Source organism: Liolophura sinensis, chromosome 7 (assembly GCF_032854445.1).
Source record: "Liolophura sinensis isolate JHLJ2023 chromosome 7, CUHK_Ljap_v2, whole genome shotgun sequence".
Classification (NCBI taxonomy): domain Eukaryota; kingdom Metazoa; phylum Mollusca; class Polyplacophora; order Chitonida; family Chitonidae; genus Liolophura; species Liolophura sinensis.
The window spans coordinates 23,215,816-23,234,325 of NC_088301.1; the positions used below are offsets into that span (position 1 = coordinate 23,215,816).

Here is an 18,510-nt window from a genome sequence, read left to right on the forward strand (position 1 = left end):
AAAGCAATGCGCAAAACTATGAAATAAATGTAGAATTTTTGAAAAAATGCAAAATATTACAAGCAATGCCAACAGAGATACACTATAATCGACCCTGTTAAAACAACCTCAATGCACGTCTGAAATAGACAGGGGGTTAAATTGACATTTGCCACCTCCAGATATTGGTGGTTTCTTTCGGGCTGATTGAGCTCAGCACAAAAACGGTGGCGCTATATTATTAATTTTTTTTAAGGCATTTAGGCAGCTCGATGACACAAGAGGTTTATACATTAGGTTTTGTTGTAGATTTAAGTCATCTAGTATAGAACAATAAACCTTATTTTGTGATCAACCAAAAACAATTATTTTAACAAATCTCAAAAATATAACATAAAAAATCTCTTTACTGGAGAGGCTCTCTGCAATAACAAAACTTTTTCAGAGTTGCGTTGTTGATACAATATGATTGCTGCCCGTACTTGTTTATACGGCTCATCTCCCCTGTCAATTTAAAAATGTCTTTGGATTCAACTTGGCGAACTGTTGCTTCGAATAGCCCATCACCAGGCACAGATGAGAACATGATCTGATAATGAGTCAATGTTTTATTCTCTCTTGTTTTTCAGATAAGAACTGACTGAAAATCGCCAGGCTCTGTTGACGGCCTTTAAATGTAGAACCGCGCACTTAGTGCTATTGATGATACGGTTCAAGTGTTCTATACACCACTTGGCTGCAGCAATGACAGTTTTGTCCTGGGCGTGGACTTCCACCTGTGATTGACAGGTGCACCAGTGAGGGGCAATCTCTGCCTCCTCGCACGTCCTGCTTAGTGGAATCTTTCCGAACAAACTGAACCCCCGTCGAACCTTCTGGAGGTCCGAAGCGCCATCAAACCTCCTTGAGGCTATGTCCTTAAGAGTATAATAAACATCAAAGGGAGTAGTAAGTCTGTGAGCATTGATATGTACGTTGTTTGTTATCTGGGGATATCTGGACTTGAACCAAGGAGGTAAATATAACAGCAGCATCGGCAACCGTTCTTCCATCTTTCCAACATAAGTATTACGTAAGGCGCCCCAGCGCATTCCGTGATCGCCGAAGAAAAACAAAATGGTATTGTCAAAATACCTTTGCGTTTCAGGTTTTGGAAGAATTCCAGATAAATATAATCAACCCTACCGACATGATTGACATGATCATGACTCATTTCGGTTAGAAAGGTATAAGCAAAGAGGGAATTGTCCTGTTTTAAGTCAAAAACATCGGACAGATAGCTCAGGACTATGCCTGTCTCTGCGCGGCCCGCGAAACCCCCATACTTATTCCACAGACCGCCATTTTTGCTCATGGCTAAACTGAAAGGTCTTAGATAGTAATCAGTGGGCTGTTTAGGAAAACCGGGCTTAAGGTAGTTAAACGTGGCAATTTGTGGGTGGTCTTCAGCCAAAAGTGTAAGATATCCGGCTTTGGAGAATTCCTTCCACATGTATTCATATTTCTCCACGTGTATTTTCTTTCCACTTGAAGGTACTTCATGCACAAACTTGCCAGTAAGTAGCGGCACCACATTGACAAACGTGTTATCGGCGACTTTGTTGTAGCCATGGAATTCAAACACTCCCAAGCGTCTCGGTCAAAAAGTGATATGTTTTGTTCAGTTGTCTAATCATATTGAGCCTTGACATGGAGTCCACCCCCACTAATAGGACGTTTGGCGGTGGTTGGGAATCGATCTCCGGTGCTGACACCACGGTGCGGTTTTCTTCAGAAACGTTCTTGGGGACAGCAAACGCGTAACAATTTTTATAAATTTCCTTATTTGTCTGATTGTAACAGCTTACCGACAAAAAATCATCTGATACTTTGAAATCATTTTCAAATTTAACAGGTTTTGAAATAATGAAACCGTTGTCTGAGTTCGGTCTCCGCTTGATGACGGAGAACGAACAATAGCTGATGTTGTACGAAAAGTCGAGAGATTTATTGATTCTAAGCCACCGTCCGTCTTGAAAGGTGAATGACACATGACCCTTGTCACAGCGTAAATCTGGTAAATGTTTGACAAATTTCACGATGGACTCGTCGTATGGATGCAGTGCAGGAATTATACAGTCGGGTTTGCGCACTTGATATCTCTGATCACGGACCCAGTGTGTGAGAGGTGATATGACCAGCATCGTTAAAGACAACCAGTTAAGCATCACCACAGCGAAGACAACGAAACTCAGGAAAACAAGCCGTTTGTTCATGGTTAAGCTTCCCACTTCACATCCATCCACCGGTCGTATGGATCCTGAAGAAGAAGAAAAAAATGTGTACACCGACTGATTCGATGTCCTAATGGTTAGCGCGTCGGAGTCGAGAGACCCAGTGATCAAACCTGGGCTATACGAAACTCTTTAAAACTGTAGTTGTTGCTGCCTCGCTTGGCGCTCAGCACTAAGAGGTCAGAGCAAGGAAACATGAGTAGTTGCCCTGGTGACAGTATAATTTGACTTGGTAAGGTGTGTCATGCCTGGTGTCTGCCACAAGCAGACACAAGTACACACAATTCTAGTCGTCATATGATTGAAAAATTGTTAATTGTTGAGGTCGCGTGTTCGAATACAGCTTTTGCTGACGTGGCTGCGGCTTTAAGTCAGGTTTGTCAGGAGCCTTGCCACTCCGGACACACACCACTTCCTCCATTCAATAAAAGGACCACTGTCGTAAAAGACAAATCCTTGAGTATATCTTAAACACCAGATTAAATAAATCAATAAATCTAGAATATATAGTGCCATAAAAGAGAGAAAAGGTATATAGATGGTCATTTATTCTCGCAATGAACAAGTGTATTCATGCAATGGCTTTAAAGATGAAGCGCTAATTTGTGTATACTTGAATCTGGTTTCAAATGACATACTTTACTTAATATATATTTTACACGTGAATATAAACTGTGCTCATTGCAGTTTCATGAAAGGCTGTTTCATCTCACCTTCAGAATGCATTTATTTTTGTTCGAGAAATCAGATTTTTTCAAACAGAGTAACTGTTTTAAAAACTTGGTTTTCTGTGATGTGTCAGATGACAACTATACTGTTTTTACCCTGTCTTTGCCTTTATAGTTTTCAAATATCCATTTTATCGTATATATCATTTCAAATGAGGTATATGTATATATTTCGTTTCAAATGAGGTATATGTATATATTTCATTTCAAATGAGGTATATGTATATATTTCATTTCACATCGTATATACATGAATGCGAGGGGTATGACATAAATTCACGGTGGACTATCTTGTGTCATTTTGCTGTACTGTCACCAAACCCGCCCAGACAAACAAAACCTGGAGTCTGCGAATGGTTAGCTTGTGTTGTGTAGGTTATAAAAACAGGCGTGGCGTGCTAGCCAAAAGGGCTGAAATGTGGCCTCGCCCAGTTATTTACAGCTTTTATAACAGTCGTGCTAAGGTACCAGGAGCCAGTAGTTCGGAAGTGTATATAGGTTAATGCAGGCTTAAATCTTAATACCAGCCTCATTCCAATACAAAGTAAATAATATTTTAGTCTGTAGTTTTAATACCGGGATTAGGCTCTAATACACTTTTGAATGACTGGGCCCTGGACGGACGAGGGGATAATATCACATTTACTACACTGTATCCAGTTATCACCACAGGACACACAGGTGCGGGTTCAAACTTTGCACAGTCCTCCGCAATCACTGTTGCTTAGGCCTTGTTGACGGTATCAAATCAACGAGACTCGTTGGCCGTTTGTGCAGGCCAACGTTCATGGAAGACAACTTGTCGTCGAACTGTTTGAAGATTTAAAAAGCAGATTTCACTCTATACCAAGTCTACAGTTTTATACTTAGCCCAAAAATTAATGCCAAACAGTGTATTAAATATGAACTAAGTGTGCCGCTGTTATACTTTGGAATTTGGCTAACTGTATTGGCTGCTGAATTTGGCTAAAGTCTTAATTATACAGTTTGACTTAATACCAGCTAATACGCTTTCGAACAAGTGGACCCAGCAATATGGTGTACATATCTATATGGGTCCAGTTGTTCGATAGAGTAATAGCTAATACTTTATATTTAAAATTTTAGCAAAACTCAGAAGCCAATGCAATTATCCAAAGTCAGAGTATAATTGCAGCAGGTGTAGTCTGGGATAATTTCAACATTGAAGAATTGGCTTAATCTTGTATTAAATCTTATAACAGTTTTGAACAAGCGGGTCCTGTATGTGTGGGATACTTAGTCAGAGGCTTACGAAAGGTCACTGGTTTCTTCCAACCATGCATGCATGAAACTATCCGCTATCATTTATATGTTTCTTTTAAGTCCATAAATTAAATTTATTCAGATGGCGAGGAGTCATTAAATAGATGTGTGTACATATATGTCTTAGTGTGACAGGGCGAGTCCAAAGTGCCGCCGCCACTGATTTATCATGCTGAAAATACCAGACATGGTCCCCCACCCAGTCAGATTATACTGACGCCGGGGCCAATCAGAAGTTTCCTTGCCCTAAAACCTCTCAGCGCTGAGCGTTAAGCGAGGCAGCAGCAAGTACCATTTTTAAAGTCTTTGGTGCATGCTTTGTGTGTCTTGGTAATGCGTTTCTCTGAAAGTATACTTTATACATACACTGGAATACTGTGTGATATTTATAGCACATTTGTCGTTAAATTCTAATTACAGTGGAAGTATTCAGGGCAGAATGGACGGAGGGAAGGACGGACGGACAGACGGAGTTTAAACGTATATAGCCCCCTTCCCCCGTACCAGTCAGGAAGTAGTTGATATATTTCACAAATCCTGACATGTCAAATCTATACACTCCACCAATTCTAACAGCGTAAACTTGAACAGAATTACGATCACCCCGGACAGTCATGGGAGTATAAAGTGTTTGCTGTCTGTGTTTGCTGTCGTTTTATTGCTTCTATAATAGTAAATTTCGTGTACTCCGTTGCCTGATTATTCTCGAGTATATATGCTGTTCTTCTATTGCTCCTACAGTATACCGTTTGCTCTCCGTGGCGTGATATATACCTGTCTAATATGTCAAACTTTATTAATTCTTTAACGATAAAAGTGAAGGTTTGAACTGTTACAAGGAAGTTGCGTTTTCCAAATAAGGGGGGACGGGACCCTATAGTTCAACACATTACCGGTATGTGCTCTCCTTTATGCAGAGTTTGGATCAATTCTGCCTTCAAAGCGAAGTGGTCATGTTCAGTGTTTACCGTAGCGAGGAATCGTGAGGACGCTTCATATAGACATTTCTGTTATCTGTATACAGCGTGTGTACTGAAGCAACGCAATATCGTGACCCGCTCGTTCTCAGAGTATATCCCGTATATGAATGATGTGTTAACTCGGAATGCTTTAAGGTTTATGATTAATTTTTTTGAATGATTAATTTCTTAAATCTTACATATACAGATCTGTGTGCAAAATTTAAAAAAAGGAAAGCATTTAACAGATCTCTGTGTTGGCAAGGATTGAATGCTTGGGGTTTACCGCCGTGCATAACAATTTTTCAGTCATATGAGGACGAGTGCTGAAGCCAGTGAAGTATCATGCCGAAGACACCAGACATGACACCTCGCCCAGTCACATTATACTGACACCGGGCCAAGCAGTCCTGTTTCCTTGCTCTAACCTCTTACTGCCGAGAGCAAGGCGAAGGCAGCAACAAGTACCATTTTAAAGACGTTTTATGATGTTTGTATGTGGGTAACACATTTCTGTGTTGAATGAAACAACACAAGTTGTTGTGTTAGAGTTCAACACATATGATTTTTGTGTATCCACTAGATTTAATAGAGTTATAGCATTACAAAATAGCGAATCATTGTGTAAACAGGTAATTCAATGGTGACGTAACAAACTTCGACAAAGCCACATTTGTCAGATCTTCCAAAGGTCTTCTAGTGACAATAAAACAGTTTCTGAAACAAAAACATACATTCCTCAGATATCCAAAAGGGCTGAGCATTTCAGCATTTCTTGACATTTTCACCTCACATTTCAGAATGGCTGTATCACATTTGTGGTGTTATTAAGGTGCACACGTAACAGAAAGGAAACATAACAGTACAAGATAACCAGAACAATTCATTTCAATCATTTACATGCACAGAGCTATTTTACCCAGATTTATGTATATATATGAAAAATATGAAAAAAAATAAAAACGCCTTCTCAACTTTTACATTCTGTTATATTCCAACTGCAGTTTCAAACTTCATGTATTTTCAAGGAATATGAATATGAATGTCCACAGGGATCTTTACATAGCATATGTGTTACCAGTAACTAAGGAACATCTTACGTACATGTCGAAACAGGCAGTTGTTTAGTTACATGGCATAATACATGGATAAATTGTTGCTGGGAACAAGTTCGTAATTTATAAAGCTGTTAAGTAGCGAACAATAGAAAAATCAGTACTTAAGAGTGTCTAATATGACGTAATAATATGAGAGTGCTGTATATGTTGTATTCATTGACCAGAAATAGACCAGAGGAACGGTCCGTGGCCTATGTTGGTAAAAATCGCTTGTCTTCCAATCGTTAGAACACAGGTTTTATGGCCAGGGAATTTGCCCCACGCCTCCAACGAATTTTTCAGTATTTATGGCGTTTTGGCGTCTTGGCGTCTTGGCGTTTATAGAGCCATTAAAGACCACAATCGTCTGGCACGCTTACTTGCGCCCTCCACGTGAGAATGTTAATGTCAGTAACTTATCAAAGGTCAGTGGTTTACGCCGAACACCCTGAGTTCCTCCACCCATAGAACTCACCGCTAAGGTATAGGTGAAACACTGGTGTGTCATGGACATTTCTATATACACCTACAGACATATAACAGTTGCAAAGGCTTATTTTTCGTGTTGTTGTACACCAACGTCGTATATATCAGTTTATTATATCACTTAGTTTTTGGCATACATTCCCTCATCTCTGAATTTTAGACATAATATTCTTCGTTTCACATTACAAGCATTTATGGTGAGTATGTTGAATCTGGCCATAAGCTATATCAGTTCTGTTTTTACGCTCTACATGTACATGTACAGGGAGAGAGAGCTACTCGCATATTCTGAGTGCGAAGGAAAACACCAATCAGATAAATAAATAAATAAATCTGTTGATGGTCTTACCTTACCAACTGCTGGGACTTTTGCAGTGGCACTGTTCTTGTCTCTGATTGTTCATATAGCTTACAACTGCCAGACTGCAGCAGTTCTACTCTGCATATCCGACTGCATATGTAATACACCGCAATGGCGTTATAAGAGCTTTCTGGTTTCACGGTTTTAGTTTTGCAGATATTGCAAATAATTCCACCTTTACATCCATGGTAACGTATTGCGCAGCTCATAACTATTGATCTAACAAATACACCTAGCAAAACAGCCACGCTGAGAGCAAAGCTGTAAAAATCCTGACTAGTCCTGAGAATGATAATTGTGGGGGTCATATTTCACTGTTTACACAATGACGGCTTACCCCGGCTCACCTATACAACTAAAGGTTTTCGTAAATAGTATATCAGGTCATTTACAACACCCCTGGGTTATTCTGATGGGCGATGGAGGTAGGGGTGATTATGATTGGTGGATAGAGCGAGCACGTACGATGACATCATGGTGTGACGTCAGAGGGCTTGGTATGACTTTATGGCGTTTGATTATAGAAAGCGATGCACAGACTCGTCACTTGCTCTTTGGGCTTTGCACAATGCTGTCTTACATCCCCGTTTTACCATGCCGCGAAACAAGATCAAACACGCGATGAGAGGCAGTTCCTCTTGTGTGAACAAAGATTTCGGCACGACACAACCTGATGAGAAGAAGGCTAACTTCACACACGTTTTGCCGGCGTATCCGTCCGGACTGACTCTTTGATCCTTTTGCTGGAGGCTCTGGCTATGGTAGGACAATGTCTTCCCCAACCGACACCTCAGAGTATCGACACCATTAGCGCTACCCATGCCTCCATTCCCACCCCCCACCGGCACTGCTAGCAGCAGTACGCCAACCACGCCACCTCCCCTGTATATAATTACTGTTCTTGTTGTTTTGGGTCATGTTCACTTAAGTTGGCAATGTGTACCACACCTGGTGACTATGGACATTTTACAATTTTTCTTGTTAAAACGGGTGGAAGATAACACCGCCACCACTACTCACCAATGAATCAACCAACGGGACAATGTCTCCACTTTGAACATGGAATATTGCGACGGTGTGCATATCGGTAACACCTGTATCGTCAATATCCACCATTACATGAATGACCTATTGAACTTTGACGGCAAACACAACCTTGTGATTGTTTTTTTTTGTTTGAAACGTTCACCAAGTGAACTTGCACTTAGCTTTGACCACACATTTCAACTTTGACCTCGTACTGAATTCTGCTGATCCATGATGAGTGATTCGTTTTTCGTGATTAGTTTCTCCAGTTCCTGTAGTTTGTTTTATTATACGCAAGAAAAAAACAATTTGAAACATATAAGAAGCTGAGTTTGTTGTTGTTGTTGTTGCTGTTGACAGATATGCCCATGGTGTTCCGGGGTAGTCATTTTGATTGATGGATTGACTGGTGGATGGGTGTTTCACGGGTGGTTCTTACTTCGAGTTAGCTTGTGGATTAGGAGGTTTTGTGGTCAAACTCAGATCAGATACTTTGTGTCAAGCAGGTGTGGTCATTACCTACGCAGCTAGAGGTAGGTGAAGACGTTCGTCATTATGAAGTCAACTGCTTTAGGATGGGAGATTTAGTTAGCATTGTCACGGATCTCAAAGGGTACAAACACGTGGTACGTGCCATGTTCGAAGACGGTCACGTGAACAAGGGTGGGTTCAACGTCCTCCGTGTGTTCATGAAATATATATGTAACCGTGTGGAGGATCTTAATCCCATCCTCAACTACTATTACTACACCCTTCTACAAACCTGATTGTCCTCCAGCGTCCACGCAACCCATCACCCAGGCCTCAGCACCCCACCGAACGTGATGCATCCCCCACGTTCTCCCCTTCCGTGGTGGTCTAGTCCCTGGCCCTCTGTATCACGTACGCTGTCTTCTGTTTGTGGACGGCACGGTACGGTATAAAATAACAGTGACGGCCGTGCCTGTACAGTGTTCTCCAGCCCAGTTCAGCCGTCACGACCCGTCGTCAGCGTTCACGCACAACAAGAGTGAGAATTCGAACAAGCACCAGGAAGGAAATCTCAGGACATCCCTGTTACCGTCCTACGCTAATTGTACTACCAGCTGTACTATCTGCTGGATCGCCTAGAGTGGAGCCATTAACCCAGGCGGCACATGAGCATGGACTCGGATGAAGGCCTGTCTAGCCAAACAAGAGACGTACACGACTGAAGGATATGTGTCTTTGCCAAATACAACGGTGAGTATCGCTACTTGTTGACGCGTATAGACATTCTTTCTAAATACACTTGGGTGGTGCCCATTCGCACGAAGACTAGAGCTAATCTCATCGACGCAATTAAGACCATCTTCAGAAGCGGGTGTACCGCCTTGTTCCTGTAAACGGACGAGGGAAAAGGATTTCTCAGTACGTCCATTCCAGCATTTTAAAGGAGACGGTGGGGAGGGGGGTGTTCTTCTTCCATAACCTTGTTGATAGAACGGTTTAATCGCACGTTTAAAGGGCGCATGTACAAACACTCCAAGACCAACAACACACGACCTTACCTGGACGTCTTGTCCGCCTTAACACGCTGGTGCAAACGAGTCAACCATCGCAGTATCCTCGAGCACCCATTACCGTCACAACAAGATCGAAAACGAGGTTCCTACTTGGTTATAGTTCCACCCGCTCTCGGCACGGTTGGCTTTACCGCTATGACGTGGGAGATCTCGTCAAGGGGATTTTCTTGAAATACTACATCCCCAACTGGAGTCAAGAAATCTTCCGCATTCTTCGGCGCCATCACAGGAAGCCTGCGGTCTAATCGTTGGAAAACTTCAAAGGGGAGCGGTTGGGGGGGGGGGGGGGCATTTTAAGATTTATTTATTTATTTATTTGATTGGTGTTTTACGCCGTACTCAAGAATATTTCACTTATACGACGGCGACCAGCATAATGGGGGGAGGAAACCGGGCAGAGCCCGGGCAAAACTCACGACCATCCGCAGGTTGCTGGGAAACCTTCCCACGTACAAGACACTTTAAGAGACGGAACTCCAACCCGTGAAGACCTCCGCGGAGACTTACTACCAAGTGGAGACGGTGTTAGACAAGAAGAAAAAATGCACCACTTGGTCAAGTGGCTTGACTATCCAGTCAGTTTCAATTCTTGGGTACCTGCGACGTACGTGAAACGTATTTAAACTTTTACCCACTTCCTCCGTCACAGTCTTGGCCACACCGCCTAAGGGATTAGACCAGTGCATGCAAGGTCTGCGAGAGAACAAAGGTGGCGCAACCGCCGTGACTGGGATTCTCTTGTACACCGGCCTTTAGGTAGGTGGGTTTACTGAGGAAATCGATGCCGTACTCATCCAAGAACAGTCTGCTGTGCTAGTCTTTCAAGATCAATTGAGCAGGACGTTGCTCCATGCGTTTCAATCGCGGAGGGCGATCCTGTAGCACCCGAAAAATTTATGGTTGCATGCTATGTGGCAACAATTGGGACGCCTCCATCAACGACAAGCTAATCATAGCCTCTACCAACATGTACCCTATCGGGCGTACCTCGAGACTCTGCTGACCTACTTCAATAAGGCCATTAGACACCCACTTTGTCGTTTTGGGTATGGGGACACGCCCGCTCAGATGGACACCACGGGCAACAGGAACGCCGGGTTTAGGAAACGGCGAGCCCTTGCATGGGAGCAAGTCGATCGTATTCCTGCATATATCGGGATCCTGCTGGTAGATTAAGCATCCCCGGTGCGTGGTTCCTTTGCATTGTTTTAATGTGATTGCACGTGAAATGTGATGACAAAGCATTTTGAGTATTTCTAGACGAGTGACGTCTAACAAATTGCAGTTAACATCCCTGCATTTTTATACCTAATTCTACTTAAACCATGTTGATACGGTGCGTGTAAAATTCTACCATTTATGCACTTACATGAACAATTAGAATAAAACCCTGACTGAGGTAAACTGACAGGAGAGCATATTTCGTCAGTTACGTGTATATACACTATGTTTGATTTACGAGTAGACATCAGTACCCAAGCCCCCATAATTAATGTACGTGTGTACATGTCAGCACGTGTATAGCTAATATATCCACCTCTTAGCTTATGTAGTGAGAAGTAAAAACAAAAGTTTTCTCCTGTCCTGACAACATGAATTTTTTTTAATTTTCATTGTTTACTGAATCACAGGCTTACACTTTGGGCCGGGGGGCTTACTGCATTACTCTGGCTTCTTCTCCATCACTTTCATCACAAGCCTTACACTTTGTGGCAGTGGCCCCATATCGGGTGGTGCTTTTCGCGTGCATGTTTATTACACTCATGAAGCACCCAAACGAGGATGTGTTATTGAATCGTCATCCAAATCTTCACAAGAACACCAGCCGATGCCTAAATTCCAATTAGGTGTTACAACTCTGTAGACTGTTTCGCGTGTTCAACCTTCGTAAGGTTCAACTGTCAATTGTCGTTTGAAAGTTGCACGGCGTGCATTAAGTGCAAGTGAAATTTGTCTATTTTTGGACTAATTCTTTCTGTTGTAAAATGTAGTTGTCTTGTTATAAATATTAACGTATTGAACTATATATTGTATAAAGCAATCTTTTGACATGTCTATGGAATAAAAAAAATGATGTAAATAAATTTTGTCTGTACTATATTATATACTCCGCCATGTACTTGTCACTTACTGATGACGCTTCTCTTGACATATATGTAATATCACTAGGCGGTTAGACGTTGGCGCGGTTTCCGAAAAGTTTATAATAATAAAAAATATACCAAAAAAAAAAACCTTCAAATAATATAAATTTACAATAAGGGTACGTAATTCGTAACCCTCGATATCAAATTTATTAAACTAGAATAGTAGTTTTCATTTGTTCCTCACCGGAGGCTCGGAACAAATTAAAACTGCTACTCTCGTTAATAAATTTGATATCGAGGGTCACGAATTACATATTCTCTGTGGCTTACACTTTGTGGCGGCGGCTTACTGCATTACTCCGGTTTCTTTCTCGTCACTTACACCACTGGCTTACATTTTGTGGTTGTGATTTACTGTATTACTCTGGCTTCCTCCTCATCACGTACATCACTGGCTTACACTTTGTGGAACCAGCCCCGATTTTGGTAGAGGTGCCGCTTTGCGTCTGGTAGATCCAGGGGGCAAAAATATAACAACCGAAAAACAGGGCCTGTTATCCTTCTGGAATCCCCTCTGGATTTCCACTTCAAAACAACCCGCCAATGTAACTCAGCTTCATGGGGAACAACTCTCCCCGCCTTATATTAGACACGGATTACATGCGGTGTAGGGGAGGTAACTTTAACAGGCATTGTCGCAATGTAGGTAATATCAGTTAATATTAGTAAATATTAACAATATTTGTACTGATAGTATGGCCAGTTAACAGAAATTATGAGTGTCAGTGTATCATTCCGCAATCAGAATCATTCCTTTCTTAGTCGGGGGGACCAGAATCGGATTGGGCAAAACCCTGGAAACTTTGTAAATTTTTGTAAATTCTCCCTTGGTACATCTTAGTGGACACAAGTACAGGATTGTCCGCATATTGTGATCCCGTGAGGTGTCCTGGTGTCTTCCGCATGGTGTAGTCTTACAGTACCGTGCATGCCACCAACCCTCTACAAGTAGATACTTTATGACAGACATAACGTTGAAAGTGACGGTGAGCATTATTGCCCACATACAGAAAAGGTCAAGCTCGCACACTGTTCATCTTTTTCTTTTCTTTTTTTTTTTCTTAATGGATAATTTGGTCTCAAAATGTTTGTGGAATGACCCAAAGGCTTTATGCATGATAAAGGTAGCGTATCTCTTAAATTAATTATACAGATTCAAATTACAATAATTTTGACAATCCAGCAATAATTATCCAAAATGAATAAAAACTTCAGAAGCTTGGATTATTGATGTCAAATTTTTTTATATATTATCAGCAATATCAAACGATGTACCACGTACACAAAAGAAACTCAGTCTGAAATTTCTTAGAAATATTTCAAAACATGTACAAAATAAGTTCATATGGCAAAATACGTATTGACACAGGTTAAACGTACATGTAAATGTAGGCCAAAGCCTGAAAAAAGTATCCAGTACATTGTAAAGAGTAAGCTGCATTAACGATGATTCTAAGGAGAAACTCTCTATGACGCGAGCTCTTGTTGGAACTCCTTCAGAAAATACTATTACAACACAGCAGCTTCAAGCGGTTGACTTACTCTAACAAATAACAGCTATTCCTAGCACAACAAACTGAATTCAGTGAAACCGTTTAGGGTTGCGTATCGCAATAATTATGATACTGGTTTCAACACATTCACAACATTAGACAAAAACGTTTACATCAGAAAATGTTTTGGGAAATGCTATACGTCAACGGAAAGGTCCATCACTACATGTATGTTATCGTCACCATAGTAACTACCGTACACGTAATAAATGCCTATGTTTTGGTAAATCCTTAATTCGAGCAAACAAAATTGACTGGAAATTAATCGTGGCATAAACCATGTGTAATATTCTCTCATTTAACCAGCCTTCAATATGCCCGCATGCATACAGTCACCTAATTTTCCCCGGAACTTGGTGTTACCCGGTTTCGACCCTTTAACCTGCAGATGAGCTTCTGACATTTTCGCTTGATAGACTGAATGGGTGATTGCTTTCTGTATTTGCTCGCTTCTCCGTCAGACTTCCTTTTCCTACCATTCAACATCCTGCCAATGAATTCATGGAAGCCACTTCCATCTTTAGATGCCACCTCCACTTGTATCGATGCTGGATGATGTCTTGCCGAGGTGTTAGGCATGACAGGCAAAAAAGCCTCTTGCTTTGACCTCTTCCATTCTTCTACTGGTCTGTCAGAACTGTTCTGGTTTACATTATCCGTAAAGACATCCAACTTATTATCCAGCATTTTGTCCAACTTTCTGGTGACCTGCTGTGACATTTCTCTCGCCATTTCTGCCTCCAGCCTGGCACAGGCATCCTTCAGACGCTGACTGCGGTACATCTTGATGGAGTACTTCCGCTTTAGATCTGCCATGTCTCTGTTCTGTCGTTTCAGCGCCTCGCGCACTTCGTCGTTCCTGGCAGAGATTCCGGTTATTTTTGCCATGGCTTTGTCGGTTTCCTTCTTGACATCTGCGCAGTTTTTCCTCAGGTGTTCCAAATACCTATAAGCGAATAAATCATGAGCGAAGGGTAAAATTGAGGGCGACTCTGTAAATTTTAATAAATTCAGTGTGAATGCTAACATGCAATAAGGATATTAATTAATTCACATTTCTGTTACATTTTATTAAATAGTTCTTTAGACCGGAGTTTGTAACGAAATACAAGGGTAAAAAGGAACAGACAAACAGAGGGACACTGGTGCAACGAAAATTGAAGTAGGATGAGTAAGGTGGGGGTGGAAGGTAAGGTGGGGGTGGGAGGTGTGGTGGGTGTGGATGGTGGGTGTGGTGGGGGTTGGGGTCGGGTAGTGGTTCGGTGACTAAAATGATGATCGGTGTCACTATAGAAGAAACTTATACAACTGAGACAGAGTGGTTTAACATGCGAAAAAGAAGAACTTTCTTTCAAAAGTGAGAAAAACTGAATTCAGGTCAAAACCTGAATATTTACACAAGACAAAGATCAAAGGACCGACACATACAGCTCTACTTGAAAGCAGTACTTGTACTTCCAAATACAAAACATTTCAACAAGAAAACGCTCAAATTTAAAAGATTTTACGGTTTCACAGCTTTAATTTTTAGGTTCATTAGATCAGGAATTAGGTGCCTTTAGTAAATTTATCTAAATAAATCTGTATTATACTTGAAAGTACCAACAACAAATAAATAAAGCAATTACAAATACATGTACAAGACAAACCCGTACCTTTCATCCTCCATCTGATGATATCTTAACTCTGCTGCTCTCTTAGTTTCACGAAGAAGTTTTTCTGCTAGTTTCAGTTTTAGTTCTTCCCTAGAGGCGTTGATATTTCCTGAAACAAATTTTTCTTTCAGTTTTGTATGACAAAGAAACATATTACGAAATAATGATATGAAACCTATTTTAACATAGTCTATATCAGGTGAGGACTTCGAAAATTACCGACATTTACTGTACTGCGAATTTAACTGATTATGTAGGACTTAGTTGATGTGTCCTTTCAGAAAGCGGAGTGTTACGTTGCAGTAAGTTATTCACTAAGAAAATTTGTGTAAACGTAATTAGTGGACTCAAAAATCTATTATCTTGGAATCAGTAATTTCCAAATAGAATCTGTTCTAGTGAACACACCATCCCAAAAGCTCTAGCGTTTTTAAATATTGAAATTTTTAAAAAAAGTTGATAGAAGTTATTCACCAACCTTTCTGCTCTTGCGTGGTGGGTGTGGCGGGTTTTAGTGTAGCATGGATTTTCGGCAGAGGGAACTTCGTGTTAACTGAAGGTTAAACAAAAAGTATTTAGAGAATCTAAACAAAGTGATCTTACTTTCCGTTGAAAACAATTTAAATGAAATGATCAATATAATTATCATTTCTGACACCATGTCTCTCTGCTGCAGTGATAGTTAGAATACTCACTCCGATCATTATCCATGAAAAAAACCTTCATTTAAAACAGACAGAAAACAACAAAATAACATAACATTTATACCATGTATCAACTAGAAATCGGTTACAAATGAATCACCTAGGTTATGTCTGACGTTAAAGATTTTCTGTCTGAGCTCTCCATTTCTTCCTTGGTTGGCCAGCGGTGGGAGACGAAGTGGAAGTAAATCCATGTTGAAAGTTTCCTGGACTTTAGCTAGTTTAGGAATTTAGAAACAAAAAACAGACCCCATAAAGAAACTGTAATAATGGCTGTCGTACATTTTCGAGACAAAATCTCTGAAGCTACCGGTACGTGTTTATGCAATAAACAAATGCTCAAAGCATGGAAATTCTTCGATACTTAAGTCAATATTTTCAAAATCTGTATATTTAAATTTCAACCTCGACCAAGATTCTGACACTTGCAATAAAATAAATAAGAAATTTATTCGTTGATTGTTCAGTTTAAAAAATAAATTAGATATGGTTATTAACCAACCTGTCTGCTGCATTGAGGGTTTTGATGTGACATGGGTTCTCGGAAGGCTGATAGTTGTGTCAACTGAAGGTTGAAAAAAAAAAATAGGTATTTAGAAAACGGAAACAAAATGGTATTACATGTACTCTCGTTGAAAACAAACTGATTAACATCCATCACAATTTGCCTTTTCTGAGAAGGATGTTCAAATTCTCAATGAGTCTCTGGTTGTAGCTCTTGTACATTTATATCAGGTATCACTAAAAGGTTAAAAGCAAATCACCTATGTCATGTTTGACGTTGAAGGTCTTCTGTCTGAAGTCTTCATTTCTTCTTCGTTTGGCCACCGGTGGAAGACAAAAGGAAAGCTTTACACCCGTGTTGGAAATTTGCTGGTCTTTAGTCAGTTTAGAAACTGAAAAGCAAGAAGTGAAACAGACCCCTTAAATAAATAATAAACGAAAATTTGTTCATATAGCCAGTCGTCATCCGTGAAAAATAATGTTACTGGGCCTTCACTTTGGAAAAATTAAAGTTTTCTTTTGTTGGGGACACCAGATCTAAGGCATAGAAACTGGAACTGATATACGGTGGGTTTATTTGAAGACAGTTACCAGTTATGACATGCAGCCAGCTGCTTTCATCAACAATTAGAAAGGTGGCCCATTATTGCGACCAATTCTCCTACGTTATTTTTCCGGTCATGGTAGCCGACTCCTCATAAAAATAAATAAAGCCCTGGGTATGTGATAAGACATTATTCTTTAGTTTCCGATGCAAAACTCTTTTATATCAAATGCTAAGAACCCATGTCAAAAAACACAACCCACAAAATATATAGCTTCTTTGTGACTTCAGTAATTTAAACTATGAATTTAAATTTACTCCTTGCCTACTCTTTGAGGAGGGTTCTGACACGTACCATGAAGTAAGGAAATTAATTCGAACACATTAGGCCCATTTGCATATCAACATTACCCGGTAATACCGGGTGTCACTGATGTTTTTAGTCTTTTCAATGAACAATGGAGTAGTTGTTATGATAACTCCAAATTAAAACTTTAGAGGAAGAAGAAATTGATAAGATCAACCATGTATAAGCTCAGTAACACTGACCTAATGTAGTAAGGTATAAAGTTAGGAAGAAAGATGTGTTTCATAGTATCATGGGAATCAGAACCAAGACTTACATTAAGGTGTGAAACTGCAACTTAAATAGCCCCACATCCTGAAATGAAAATTATACATGCCTACCTTGTCTTGCCGGTGGCGGATAGTTGCTCCTTCGATATTCTGAGCCAATAACTGGCAACTTGTTCATGTATTCTGTCATCATTTCTGGAAAATCAAATTATGAACCCTCTTACTATGAACAATGCGCATGTTCTGTTATCAAAACTTTAGACTGGCATCAACGATCATGCATTATCCTAGATCTCTTTCATTCTCCCCAACTTTCAGAATAATGTTGAAGCTAAGCTGAAAAAATGGCTAACCCATCTCAGAGCTAGTATTATAAATACTCAAAATATGACAGATTCTGAATAACCACAAAACATCGAAAGTCTGAGCAAAATACGTCAACGATGTCAAAGTTTGGACGCCATTACTTTATTGTTATCGCTTCAGGCTTAATGTAGGCAGTAAACAGTTTGATGTTAAATCAACATTCATGCCTGTTGAAACAATCATTATTGATAACGGTATTCAGAAGTTTAATGTACACTGTAATATTGTTTATCACTTTTTGCGGTGCTATAGATACGCTACAAAATAAGACAAATGGCCAAGTTTTTGCTATGAATTACACATGTGCCATTATTCATATATTTCCTTTCTCTAATGATAAATGCAGGGAAGAGAATCGTTTTGATCAAAATCATATGAAATTTTTTTATTTTGATCATTTTTCTCTGAAATTATATACTTCTTCACTATTCACGACAAAAACAGCTGATCGGCCGACAATTCTCATCCCTCATAATGTCGAAAAGAATACAGAGATGAACATTTACCTGCCATAAACTTAAGTCTATGATTGTTCAGGTGCTGGTGTCAGTCTTGACAATCGATTCGTCTGAACTGAAGTAGTAATACTTTATTGATGTCTGTGACATCATTTGTTAGTTACGTCATGTCCTGGCCTCGTGAGCGATCCCGCCCCCCCCCCCCCCGCCAAAAAAGTGACGTCATTTAATCGTCTGCTGAGGTTAGTCAAGTGAAGATGTGCACC

At 40.3% G+C, this 18,510-nt stretch overlaps 2 protein-coding genes across 2 annotated transcripts; both read right to left on the bottom strand.

Annotated features, from left to right (window-relative positions):
• Positions 1 to 587: 587 nt before the first annotated feature.
• On the bottom strand, positions 588 to 7,988 carry LOC135470753 (uncharacterized). The gene is given in 5 exon segments (XM_064749793.1): positions 588 to 1,113; positions 1,305 to 1,612; positions 1,614 to 1,760; positions 2,366 to 2,424; positions 7,748 to 7,988. Coding segments are annotated over 5 exon segments (1,281 nt in total).
• Positions 7,989 to 13,125: 5,137 nt separating this feature from the next.
• On the bottom strand, positions 13,126 to 18,422 carry LOC135471762 (uncharacterized). The gene is made up of 8 exons (XM_064751091.1): positions 18,293 to 18,422; positions 17,532 to 17,615; positions 16,561 to 16,692; positions 16,299 to 16,361; positions 15,897 to 16,013; positions 15,571 to 15,645; positions 15,093 to 15,201; positions 13,126 to 14,383 (listed from the first exon to the last, which is right to left on the bottom strand). Exons 1-8 carry the CDS (start codon positions 18,297 to 18,299, stop codon positions 13,774 to 13,776), a joined length of 1,197 nt encoding a protein of 398 aa, XP_064607161.1. The 5' UTR covers positions 18,300 to 18,422; the 3' UTR covers positions 13,126 to 13,773.
• Between the last annotated feature and the right edge of the window lie 88 nt (positions 18,423 to 18,510).